The sequence below is a fragment of the Myxine glutinosa genome, chromosome 5 (genome assembly GCF_964187855.1).
Source record: "Myxine glutinosa chromosome 5, kmMyxGlut1.1, whole genome shotgun sequence".
NCBI classification, from domain to species: Eukaryota; Metazoa; Chordata; class Myxini; order Myxiniformes; family Myxinidae; genus Myxine; species Myxine glutinosa.
The window spans coordinates 211,683,696-211,697,597 of record NC_136265.1 but is presented as its reverse complement, the minus strand read 5'-3'; the positions used below and the strand labels follow the sequence as shown (position 1 = coordinate 211,697,597).

Here is a 13,902-nt window from a genome sequence, read left to right as displayed (position 1 = left end):
TTTGGTCGTGGCGCCCGCAATGAGGATGTCATCCAAGTAGCACTGTGCAGATAAATCGGTACAAAGACGATCCATCACCTTCTGCCACATTGCCGGAGCTGAAGCGATCCCGAAACAAAGACGGGTATACCGGTACATACCCTGACACGTATTGACAGTAAGGTGAAGATCCTCCAGCACCATCTCAAGATGAAAGTACGCGTCACGCAAGTTGTATACTTGTATCCCGCTAGCTAGCTGCTTGGTAACGGAATACACCCCGAGTTTCCTCCCTTTCAGTTTAGTGTTAAAAAGCAGTAGTGACTGTTTCACAAGGTAATCAAACATGTTTTGAGTTTATAAAATGTTTACTTCTGGTACTGGTAGGGGCCGTTTCTCCCACAAAACGTCATATTAAGCTATTTAAATTTTAAACACGTGAACACGGCGTTTGTTCAAGAAGGAAAAACCATTGCGTAGGGGGGATATTATTAGTATCAATATTGTTTTTAAAATAACATTAATATTTTGCTATTATCTCGTGTTATTACTTTTGTTATTAAAATATGCCTTGGAAAAACGCCACATTAAGCTGTCTTACCACGGAATACACCTCGACACGCATCCCCTTGGTGGGAAAAACCTCTTAGGAAGGGGGGGTCAAATGAAGTCGCGACAACCTCCGGTATGTGAGCACTACTCCTCCTGTCAAGTTTGGTTGCGATGGCATAAGTAACAGACGAGACACCCAATTGCTTGAATCGCGCTTAACAATCCTTCCCCCTCTCCATCACAACGTTGTTGTACCCTTGAGAGACGCAAGCTGTTCCATGAGGGTGATGAGGTTGCAAGTGATTTCCTTCCGCATACGTCACCTCATGCATATTCATGACCTTTTTCATGAAACGAGGTCGCCTTGGTATTCTCGACGATTAAAGCAAATCTCATTATCGTTTCTTCACATATAAGAGAACATTACGAGCCAGATGAGTATTTCATCAAACAAATCGTGATTCGTTCTTGTTCATAAACATTTCCTTTAATGATATGACGACGCCCCCTATTACGTCACACGTGCGACGACGACGAGCGTCATGATATTCGTCGTGTCGCCATGGAAACGGGTTGATTAATTTTAATCCAAATTTTGTCCGAATCATTAACATGATTTATTAATCGTTAACACAAGATGCGAAAAAAGCATAATTTATGACTAATTATATAAATACACTTGTCACCCGTTACAGGACGTTTTTCGTTGGAAAAGCGAGATCTGAATAAAATGTAGCGAGGATTTGAATAAGACCAATAAATATGCCTTCAAATTAATATGTGTTGCTCTAGTGGGACGAAGGATGTGAATATAAAAACAATAATAAAGTAACCGAGGTGATAAAGGCGGTGTGTGTTCCGGGACCTGGGAATGATGGCCGGCGGCGCGGCCTAGTGGGAGGTGGTTGAAGCAGCAGCGAAACACAGGCCTTTCACGGTTACACTGTTTCGCTTGTCTCGACGTCGTGGCCGTCGTCTCCTCGTTCTGTCCCTAGGCCTCATCTCTGCTTTTTACGCATCGCATGGCGAGGATCTCTAGCGAAACGGTAAGGTGTCCATGTTCCGTTCTCTGACTGCGTACCTGCGTACCTGCGTACCTGCGTACCTGCGTACCTGCGTATCATTGGATCTGTTTGTTTGCAATGACACTTTGGTCAAATATACTCGTATGTGTTCATGAACCCCGTGCGACGTTACTAACCCTTATTAAACTCTGTGAGATGTTACTAAATCTTACTAAACCCTGTGAGACCTTATTAACCCTAACTAACCCCCCGTGCGACGTTACTAACCCTAACTAAACCACGTGCGACGTTACGAATCCATGTGAGACGTTACTAGTCCTTACGAATCCCCTTGCGACATTACTAACCCTTACTAAGCCCCGTGCGACGTTACTAAGTTATGAATCCCCGTGCGACGTTACTAAACCCTGAGACGTTATTAACCCGAACTAAACCCCGTGCGACGTTACTAATCCATGTGAGACGTTACTAGTCCTTACGAATCTCCTTGCGATGTTATTAACCCTTACCAACCCCCACGCGACATTACTAACCCTTACTAAGTCCCGTGCGACATTACTAACTTTTGCTAAGCCCCATGTGATGTTAATAACCTTACTAAACCGAGTGAGACGTTGCTAACCCATACTAAACCCTGTATGATGTTACAGATCCCCGTGTGACGTTACTAAACCATACTAAACCCCGTGCGAAGTTACTAACCACTACGAATCCTCCTGAGACGTTACTAATCCTTACTAAACCTAGTAAGACGTTACTAACCCATACTAATCCCCGTGTGATGTTACGAATCCCCATGCGACGTTATTAAACCATACTAAACTCCGTGCGAAGTTACTAACCCCAACTAATCCCCGTGTGACGTTACTAAACCATATTAAACCCCGTGTGACGTTACTAAACCATATTAAACCCCGTGCGAAGTTACTAACCCATACGAATCCCCGTGACACGTTACTAATCCTAACTAAGCCCCGTGCGACGTTACTAACTCTTACGAATCCCCGTGTGACATTACTAAACCTTACTAAACCATGTGCGATATTACTAACCCTAACTAAACCACGTGCGACGTTGCTAATTCCTGTGCAACGTTACTAGCCCTTACAAATCACCTTGCGACGTTATTAACCCTTACCAAGTCCTGTGTGATGTTACTAACCTTACAAGTCCTCACGAGACGTTACTTACCCTTACCAAACCCAGTGAGACGTTACTAACCCATACTAATGCCAGTGAGACGTTACTAACCATAACTAAACCCCTTGCGACATTACTAACTCTTACAAATTCTCATGAAACGCTACTAGCCCTTACAAATCCTCATGCGACATTACTAACCCTTACGTATCCTCGTGAGATGTTATTAACTCTTACTAAACCCAGTTAGACGTTACTAACCCGTACTAATCCCAATGTGATGTTACTAATCCCCGTGCGAACTTTTAGCCTTTACTAATCCCCGTGCGATGTTGCTAAACCCCATGCGACGGTAGTAAACCTCGTGAGACGTTTTTAACTATAACTAAACCCGTGAGACGTTATTAACCCTTACTAAACCCCATGTGGCGTTACTAAACTCGATGCGACGTTGCCAATCCTAACTAAACCCCATGAGATGTTACTAACGCTAAACCCCGTGCGATGGTACTGAACCCCGTGTGACGCTCCTGAACCCCGTGTGACGCTCCTGAACCCCGTGTGACGCTCCTGAACCCCGTGTGACGCTCCTGAACCCCGTGTGACGCTCCTGAACCCCGTGTGACGCTCCTGAACCCCGTGTGACGCTCCTGAACCCCGTATGACGCTCCTAAACCCCGTGTGACGCTCCTAAACCCCGTGTGACGCTCCTAAACCCCGTGTGACGCTCCTAAACCCCGTGTGACGCTCCTAAACCCCGTGTGACGCTCCTAAACCCCGTGTGACGCTCCAAAACCCCGTGTCTCATGACTATTTATATGTGTCGGTACGCTTGTGTGTGGTTGTTGGTCTAGATACCTTTGTTCGAGTATCAGTTACATCACCAAGCTTTTAAACACACACACACACACACACACACACACACACACACACACACACACACACACACACACACACACACACACACACACACACACACACACACACATTGTACCTGTTGACAGATATGAATGCTTAACATTTCGTAATCTTCCCACTCACTTTTTAATGAAAATTTTGTTGGATTTATCTTGACACACTCGTCTTTTGAAAAAGAACCAAATTGTTTGTTATGATCACACTCCTTAATATTTTTCATTGGTGAGTCCTGTGCTCTCTCTCCTTTGCGCGTCTGCCTCCAGCTCGCTCCCCTTTGCGCGTCTGCCTCCAGCTCGTTCCCCTTTGCGCGTCTGCCTCCAGCTCGCTCCCCTGTGCGCGTCTGCCTCCAGCTCGTTCCCCTTTGCGTGTCTGCCTCCAGCTCGTTCTCCTTTGTGCGTCTGCCTCCAGCTCGTTCCCCTTTGCGCATCTGCCTCCAGCTCATTCCCCTTTGCGCGTCTGCCTCCAGCTCGTTCCCCTTTGCGCGTCTGCCTCCAGCTCGTTCCCCTTTGCGCGTCTGCCTCCAGCTCGTTCCCCGTTGCGCTTCTGCCTCCAGCTCGTTCCCCTTTGCCCGTCTGCCTCCAGCTCGTTCCCCTTTGCGCGTCTGCCTCCAGCTCGTTCCCCGTTGCGCTTCTGCCTCCAGCTCATTCCCCTTTGCGATTCTGCCTACAGTTTGTTCCCCTTTGCGTGTCTGCCTCCAGCTCGTTCCCCTTTGCCCGTCTGCCTCCAGCTCGTTCCCCTTTGCGCGTCTGCCTCCAGCTCGTTCCCCGTTGCGCTTCTGCCTCCAGCTCATTCCCCTTTGCGATTCTGCCTACAGTTTGTTCCCCTTTGCGTGTCTGCCTCCAGCTCGTTCCCCTTTGCCCGTCTGCCTCCAGCTCGTTCCCCTTTGCGCGTCTGCCTCCAGCTCGTTCCCCTTTGCGCGTCTGCCTCCAGCTCGTTCCCCTTTGCGTGTCTGCCTCCAGCTCGTTCCCCTTTGCGCATCTGCCTCTAGCTCGTTCCCCTTTGCCCGTCTGCCTCCAGCTCGTTTCCCTTTGCGTGTCTGCCTCCAGCTCGTTCCCCTTTGCGCGTCTGCCTCCGGCTCGTTCCCCTTTGCGCGTCCATCCCAACTCAGCTTAACGTCCATCCCAACGTTTAACGTAACGTTTTCTCTGCTCACCTTCACTCTTTCATTCCTCTTTTCTCCCGCCTCTGGAACAAACTTCCACATTCTCTTCCATCCCTCTCCTCCCTCCAGGTCTTTAAAACAGCTGTTCACCACCATCTCTTATCTTCCCCCATCCAAAACCTTGATCTTTTCTACCCCTGCTAATTCACCCTAGATCCACTTTTTTTTTTTATTCCAACTTCTTTCCTGGAAGTCCTTGCAGTGTCCATGTGTTTTATACCTCTCCCACCTACCCCCCAAGCCCTCTCCCTCCCACAGATCTCTTGATGTCCCTGCTCTCAAATGTTGTGTTTGTGTCCTTCCCCCTCTCTCCCCATCTTGTCTACCGCTTCCCTTATTTTGTGTTTTGTGTGTCGGTTTGACTTTTTGTGTGATTAATGTTAGCTCTTTCACGAGCCTCGACCTTGTATCCAAAAAAAAAAAAAAAAAAATCCCATGGATGGCGCACGCATTGATTTATCACCCCTGCATCGGAAACAACAGGGTGACAGCTTATAGCTGGGCCAAGATGCAAATCCAGGTTAAGCCAAATACAAAAATTCAGTCATTGGAGAATTATTTCCCAAGAAGCCCAAGCGGAGGTGAACGTTCTATTAATTTCACCGTGCGGCCGTTTCGCATAAGTGGAATTTTCTTTCGCAGAAGAAGTGGAACAGAACTACTGTTCTCAAAATACACAGCAACATGTTTAAAAGCGATCAGACATGACCTGATTCTGAGTAGCACTAGTACGGATACAAAATTTGGTGAATGTCTGCCAAGCTGTTTTCGAGTCTACAACATTCAGGCATACATACGCACATGTACAAAGACTTGCTGAATTTTAGTCTGACGCTGTAAAGCATAATTGAAAGATGGTTAATTATTCCTACGGAATTTGGCATGATGCGTGAAGTGATGAGAGATGTGAATTTGTCAACACTGGGCCTTTTAGGAGACGAGCAGATGATGGGATTGGAAACAAGCAGTAAGAAAAGTAGTAAATAATGTTGCGGTTATGGAAAATGGATCCTCAGGTGACACACTGAACACATGAGGAAACCTCCGTTAGCTATTTCATTAGTAAGTGTGTTTAGTCAGTGGCCAAGATGGTCTGATGCATCACGGACCAGTACAAGCCCGAAACAAGCTGCCTTCCTGTCTGCCTGTACGAGTTTTGCTGAAACTAGACGAGTTGCACTAGAACGAGCTAAGTTGTGCTGACCAAATGGGTCTGAGTGCGAACGGAAGCATACAGTCCTTGGGCACAGTGGCTCCATTCATACTGACACACACCGCTCCTGACAACCCGCATCCACACACCACTCGCAATCTCTCCCTTCCTTCCACCTCTGGACAAACGCAAGCCCACCTGCTTGTCAGATGAGTGAGGGGCTGATCCACCTCCTGAGCTTTTTCTCTCTCTTTCTTTCTAATTTCCTCGGAGTGTGTGAGGCCCCACCTGTCCTGTGCTTAGATAAGATAACGGTGTTTAAGGGGATCTTCTTTGCTTGGGGCTACGTTCTTTTTTGTGTCTCACTATTCATGTAAATACTTGAATTGTGCCTGTAAATACGTGCTTTCGTTAAAAAGAATATAGATTTTCCAAACCTGTTTGACTAACCCTTTCTCCTTTGGTTAGACATATAGCGTGTGTAATAAATAGACGTGAAATTGTACCCCAGTAATTCGCTCCATTAGGTAGCCGATCTCGCACCTACGGTTTCACTCGGCTGTACGTAATAGGTAGACAAGATGGGACATCAATAGAGCGGTTCCTTTGTGGGGATAACTAAATCGGCAGTAAGGTAACGCGATTGTGGGCACAAGGCATCTGCTGGATTTAGTTGTCTCAACCAGCATCTGCGATTGCTTAGCAACCCGGCGGGTTGTGGAGTTGTCCGTGATTAGTCGGCTTCAGGGTCGGCGGTCAAGTGGTGGGTCCGAGCAACCCCCTTGTGAAACACACATGCCACCCCAATGCCTGCAGCAAACCTCTCTGTGCCTTTCTTCCTCTTTTATAGCTGGTGCCATATTTTGTTAAGCCAGGCAGACATCTCAATTAAGTTTTTTAACTTGACATTTGAGGTCATAGAAGAATTAATGATCTTATGTGGTTCTTGTATAAAGACACTTCGTGTCAGAGTTGCTCTAATCCAGATCGGGTAGATTGTTGGGAACACAATCCCAGTTGGCTGAAGTGGCTCATCAGTTTGGTATACGATGGTCTTTTGAGGAAGAGTAACTCTCTTTTGAGTAACTCTCTGTGTATCAAGGGAGAAAATGATAAAATGGTTGCATGCAATAATATTTGTCAAAATCCCAGTGGATTGCATAAGTTCAGAAACATTTGTTAAACCCTCTGCCTTAATTTTATTTTATCTCCTACTTCTGACAAAAAGTATTTAGTACTTGGTGTTGGAGCTTTACTAACCACTGTCTGCGGAGGACCTGCGGTGAAACAATTATTGTAGAAATGTAATCTCACAAACAATGATGGGGAAATACTTTTTGTAATTGACTTAAATTAAATTACACGCTGTATTTTGCAAAGAGTAGGCGGCTATCACCATCACCCTGAAGAGATAAATTCATGCCATCTTTAGTCGGTCACACCAGATCAGGCAGTTTGTGCAAAACTTAGGCCGAAACGTTCCCTGGCCCGACCCCACAAGAAGGTGCGAATTATTTGGGCTTCTAAAGTAACAGTAGTAGCAGTACTAGCTGCTTGGGGCTCGTAGGATTAGTTTAGCAGTGTGGGCACTCATCTTTGAGCTGTTGAGCCTGAGTTTGAATCATGATCCAGCTTTCAGGTGTCACCCTCGTGTTTCACATGCAGGGTGACGCATCGATGTGTGCGTCGTCAATGGAAAGGACATTAAGCCGAGGTCATTGGTGGATGTTAAGGATCCCTTGTCTTTTGTGAAGAGTAGGGGAGTTATTGAAGGCATCCTGAACAAATCACAAACTCTTGCACAAACTGACTGCTGGGAAGGCAATGGCAAGCCACCCAGCATAGCTCTTGCTATAAGAATGCTTTGGCAGCACTGAATCTCTGCAAAGAAAGAATATGGTTCAATGAGGATGAGGAGGATGAGGAGGATGATTATGAAGATGAACAATAACTAGCCAAAGTATGTCATTGAAAAAAGCGTCGCAGACAAAGGTAAAGAGCCCATGTTACTACCGTTCATTAATTAAGGTGTTAGGATCATGTGCTGCACATCTGACACTTCTATTTGAGGATCATCCCATTAAAAACACGATCCATGAAACTTAGCAAATGTTTCTAACCCTATTCTGCACACATCTATCTATAATTCCAGTAATCTCTGTACGTTTGTACGTCTGTACGTTTGTTTGTCTGTGACCGCTGTTTCTCGACAACCACGGGTCCGATATACTTTTAACTTGCCAGGTATATTGCTGGGGACCCGAGGATGTGCCTTTTCAAGGTTTCATATTAATCGGACAATTACTTACCGAGCTATGTCCAAAAAACGATTCAACCAATCAGAGAGCAGCGAACGATCGCGTGTGCCGAACGTGGAGGACACACTCTGCCTCGGATGGCACATTTGAGAGCGTATTCATTTATTTCACGTTTGCAAACTATGTTGGCGTTAAACTATGTTTTAAAACTAATAAAACCGAATTTGCGATTCATTCGCTTTCCTGCGCGTTTGTGCACGCGATGGCGATTTCTTTACCAAACTCCGGAAGCCGTTCGCTTTGGACCAAACCATTGCATGTAAATAGAGGGGGGGGATTGTCACCGTACTCGCAAGCCGTTCGCTTTGGACCAAACCATTTCATGTAAATAGAGGGGGGGGGATATAATTTTAGATATAGATATAGTACGGGCAATGCCCTAGTACATTGAAATGAGGCAACAGCTTTCAGTTTTTTTTAATTTCATGGTCATTGAGCAATTATTGTACAACTTGGGAGAAAGTTTGACCGATTCACATAAAAGTTTGCAGGAAAGTGTCAACCCTCCAACCAGAACCAAAAGGGACATTCATCTAAATCGGTCGTGTTAGGCGAATGGAGGAATAAGGTTGAGCGCATGCTTTTTGGTTCACGAGTTATCAATCAGTGACCACTATATTCGTCATGGGTGTCTGTCTGTCTGTCTGTCTGCAGCATAACTATTCGATGATATCCGATCTTGATGAAACTTGGGTGGGAGGTTGATATCATGATCTAGTTGTGTCCTGCCTAGAGTGGGCGTATTGCGCCCATGGTGGGCGGAGCCACGCCCGAAAAAGATGTCTTTTTAGGGGGTAATCGAGTTCAAGCTACATCTTCTCTGAGGGGTTTGGTGGAATCTGACAGGGGTTTCAGAATTTGGTTAGGCCAATGTCATGTGTCTAGCCCCATGGAGCTCGATTTTTCATTTTCGCCCTAAGGTCAAGGTGACATGGTCACGAAATTTAGAAAGGTCGATTTTTGATGGTTTTATTACATTGTTCGCTTCCTGATAGCGTGAAATGTCGTGCATGATCTTATATTATCACATACATCATGAAATACAAGTTTTCCAACAAATTTCAGAATCTTCGACCTTTGACCTTTGAAGGTCACAAAGGTCAAATTTTAAAGTTGTCGGAATCAAACCGAATTTTCGGTGTTCTGTAGCTAACTAACCTCATAACTGATTATACATTATTTTCTATCATTTCAAGGTCAGTAACCTTCGTTTTGACATTTGAAGGTCACAAAGGTCAAATTTTCAAAGTTGTCGGAATCGAACCAAATTTTCGGTATTGTGTAGCTAACTAACCTCATAACTGATTATACATTATTTTCTATCATTTCAAGGTCAGTAACCTTCGTTTTGACATTTCAAGGTCACAAAGGTCAAATTTTCAATGTTGTTGGAATCAAACCAAATTTTCGGTATTGTGTAGCTAACTAACCTCATAACTAATTATACATTATTTTCTATCATTTCAAGGTCAGTAACCTTCGTTTTGACATTTCAAGGTCACAAAGGTCAAATTTTCAAAGTTGTTGGAATCGAACCAAATTTTCGGTATTGTGTAGCTAACTAGTCTCATAACAGATAATACATTCCTATTTATATATTTTCAATTTCGGTTTTGACCTTTGTCATTGAATACCGCTCGCTCGTGAACCATCGTCGTCTCCTGACTTGTTTTGGTTTGTCATCAATACTTCCAATACAATCAGTCTTGATGAAATGCTCACAGATGATTCATTTTTTCTTTTGCAGATATATACGTCATCATTCCATCGAAACAATGACGACAGCTTTAGGTTCGAGCACCTGGATATTTTTCCAAGTACCTTGGAATAGCCAATTAAATTTCGATCGTGAAGCCCATGGAAAGTACCATCATTGAGGAATATAATAAATAATTGGGCTCTGAATTATGATCATTCCTGTTTCCTATATAAGAAGTTGGGTTCTATTCTACTTTTTGTTTTTGCACATTTTTATGCCTGCATCGACCAAGTCGCCAGAAGCATTATGTTTTTGGTTGTCCTTCCGGCTGTCCGTCCTTGCGTCTGTCTATCTGTGATAGGTTTTCCTTAATCGGCTTAATAACTTGAGAACGGCTTAAGGGAAGGAACAAAGTCAAACTTGGTAGAGGTTTGTATAATTATGTAAAGATAAACTGATTAGATTATGGGATGTAGAGGTCAAAGGTCAGAGGTTCCGTTAGGTAAAAATTCTGTTACTTGGGAACTAACTTGGGAACCAGTGATGAGATTTTGACCAAACTTGGTATAAGTATATATTATGATGCAAAGATGAACTGATTAGATTTCGGTGTCAAGGGTCAGAGGTCATGTCAGATAAAAATGTGATTCTTGAGAACAGCTGAATGGATTTAAATCAAACTTGGTGCAAGTATGTACAATGATGTAATGTGGATGGAGGCATAAGAGTGGGATTCTAGTTCTCAATAATATAGTGCTTATTGGTCATTTTGAGGTTTACTATACTGCGTCGTCAAACAGATATGTGCCACCTGGCTTTCATGCCGTGACGAGACTTGCAGCTTTTCATACCTTTCATCAAAAAAAAATGTAATCCACCTGTAAACGCAGTTTAATTATGGTGCAAGACAAACTATTTTGTACTATCTTTTAAGTTATTGATTTTTGTCTGGTTTTTTTGTTTTTTTCTTCTTCTTCTTCTTCTTCTGCTTATTACCTCCAACACCAAAGGTGGGTATAGGTTATGTTTTGACCCTTGTTTTCGTCTGTTTGTTGTGAGCAGATATCTCAAAAAGTTGTGCACAGATTTGTACGAAACTTGGTGGACAGGTTGGGTGTGCGAGAAGGACTCATTGAGTCGAATTTGATGAACATTCGGATGCAAGAATTTTTAAAATTTTAAGCGATTCTTTACCATTGAGAGATGGGGCAAAAAACTATAATTTCGCATGATATTTCAAACAGTTATGGACAAATTATGACAAAACTATGCAGATGAGTGTTAGGTAACAAGAACAAGACTATTCGATTTTGGTTAAGGTATCTATTCAGATTAGTAAAGCCTGGTTTTGGGCTAGCGGCTAGGGTGCCGGCTTAGGATCCTAGGATCCTGGGTTCGAATCCCGGTCGATCGCTGAATTAACGCCAGGGGGGTTGACTCAGCCTGTCATCCTTCCGAGGTCGGCTAATTGAGTACCAGTTCACTGGTAAATTCCCTGCTTGTCGTAAAAGGCGACAAAAAGGGTTGGCGTCAGGAAGGGCATCCGGCCGAAAAACATTGCTTCAAAAAGGGGACCAAAAACAACAACAACCACGGTTCCCGAAAAAGGCCAACCCCCGCTTTGCGGGGAAAAATGGCCTCTAAAGGTTTTTTTTTTGGTTTTTTAAAATCTATTCAGATACAGCCCATCAGTGGGATCCAAAACGTAAACTATTCATCCTGGTGGAGGTGCGCGCTCTACCCAGTGCCGTTGTAGTTCAGAGTTTGATTTCATTTGTAAATTTATGCATGCAGCAGCTTTTATTACTCCTAATGGCTCTTTAACCCCCCCTGCAATGTGTCGCATACCATGTGGGTGAAGTTGACTTGCAGCTCCAGGTTGCATGGCAGAAGGGGAAACATTTGACTTTGTGGCTCGAGCTGAACAAAAAAAAACTTTCACTAAATTTTCACTGGGAGGCCAAACTAACAAGTGTAAGATTGATTAAAAAAAAAATTTTTTTGCTTATAAATTGTTCTTAACTTGAGATTTGCACTAGGTTATACGAGTGCATGTCAAATTGTTTACTTTATGATGCGCGGTCTTTCATGTACTGAACTCTAGCACGAGCATTTCTGAGCAACATGCAAATCGATACAACTCATGTTGATAACACTCATTACTGACGAGGCGTCACCACGTTTTATAATGTCTGCAGTAGTACATGGGGAAGGATTACATAAAATACCGCATGTTGGATGACACTGTTTGGTATACGAGTTAATATCAAAACTGGTAACACATCTACTAAGAATAATACAAGACTTTTCATCAAAATGAAAAAAAAAGGAACTCGCAGATTATACTATAACATGAGGTAAGAGAGTTTCAGGTGAAAATGCGGGGGCGGATCAGGGGAGGGATATAGTGTCAGTAGGTGTAAAGTTCAGATTTAGCAATGAGGAGGAGAGACAGTAGCTGAGCTACTTCATGTAATAGGTAAGAAAATTACCATCCATGAGTTTTGATACTCCTTGCTTTACTTGAAGATGAAGGTCAGAAAAATTGGTGTGTGTGTGTGTGTGTGTGTGTGTGTGTGTGTGTGTGTGTGTGTGTGTGTGTGTGTGTGTGTGTGTCCGTGTGTGTGTGTGTCCGTGTGTGTGTGTGTCCGTGTGTGTGTGTGTCCGTGTGTGTGTGTCCATACTTCTCAGAGATGGCAAAACGGATCTTGGTCAAACTTTGTGGTTCATCCGTGAGTGTTGGGGATTGCTTTTGGGGGAAAAATCCGTTATTTTTAATTTTTGAAAAAAACATAAAGGCTAAAAAGTGCCCACATCTTTGTATCTGTGTGAAAGGTAACATTCAAATGACCCCTGGCCCCATTCCTTAGTAGGTGTAGGGAAGTTTTTGGCCCCCACAAAAAATAGAAAAAATAAATCAAAATTTGGTTTCTTCAAAATTCCAACAGGATTACAACAGCACCGGGCAATATCGGGTACCCTAGCTATAGTTACTAACGTACTAGAATGATATTCTGCGTGTGTTAAGGACATTTGTTTTTGTGTGATTTGCGTTTGTAATTTGAATGTTGATAACATTAAGTTTTTATACAACACATTTGGGACCTCTTTTGGCTCTTGTGTATCTGCCAAAATTGTACCTAAGAGTGAAATACATCTGAAAAATGTTTGTTTTGTACAGGAATTTGAATTTGTAGAAAATAACTTGTTGTACTCTTAAGTTTCAGCAGTTTAAATTGTTTATTTGTTAATTATGAAATTATTTTGGTGTTTATTCGGTACCAGAGAAGAGAACCATTTTTTATGGAGCTTTTCCCATGTGCACTGTTTGGGTAAGGAAAATGTTTAGGATGGAAAGGAAAATGAGGTGGTTTTTGACTAAAGGTGTAGGGAGTGACATTGAGGTGGTTTGTGTCTCAAAGGTGGTAAGGATATTGAGGTGGTTTGTGGCTCAAATTCTGGACATTGAGGTGGTTTGTGGCTCAGGTTAGGGACATTGAGGTGGGTTGTGGCTTAAGTTGGGGACATTGACGTGGTTTGTGCCTCAAGGTAGGGATATTGAGGTGGTTTGTGGCTCAAGTTATGGACATTGAGGTGGTTTGTGACCCAAGTTAGGGACATTGAGGTGGTTTCTGGCTCAAGGTAGGGACATTGAGGTGGTTTGTGGCTCAAGGTAGGGACATTGAGGTGGTTTGTGTCTAAGGTGGTAAGGACATTGAGGTGGTTTGTGGCTCAAATTAGGGATATTGAGGTGGTTTGTGGCTCAAGTTAGGGACATTGAGGTGGTTTGTGGCTTAAGTTGGGGACATTGACGTGGTTTGTGGCTCAAGGTAGGGACATTGAGGTGGTTTGTGGCTCAAGTTAGGGACATTGAGGTGGTTTGTGACCCAAGTTAGGGACATTGAGGTGGTTTGTGGCTCAAGTTAGGGACATTGAGGTGGTTTGTGACCCAAGTT

At 43.7% G+C, this 13,902-nt stretch overlaps 1 protein-coding gene across 1 annotated transcript in view; it reads left to right on the top strand.

Moving 5' to 3' along the window:
• The first annotated feature begins 1,367 nt into the window (after positions 1-1,367).
• PDPK1 (3-phosphoinositide dependent protein kinase 1) overlaps positions 1,368-13,902 on the top strand; it is a 112,657-nt gene continuing 100,122 nt past the window's right edge. The window contains exon 1 of the mRNA XM_068114963.2: positions 1,368-1,577. Coding sequence (XP_067971064.2) covers positions 1,554-1,577 — 24 coding nt within the window. The 5' untranslated portion in view covers positions 1,368-1,553. The remainder of the gene's footprint in view (positions 1,578-13,902) is intronic.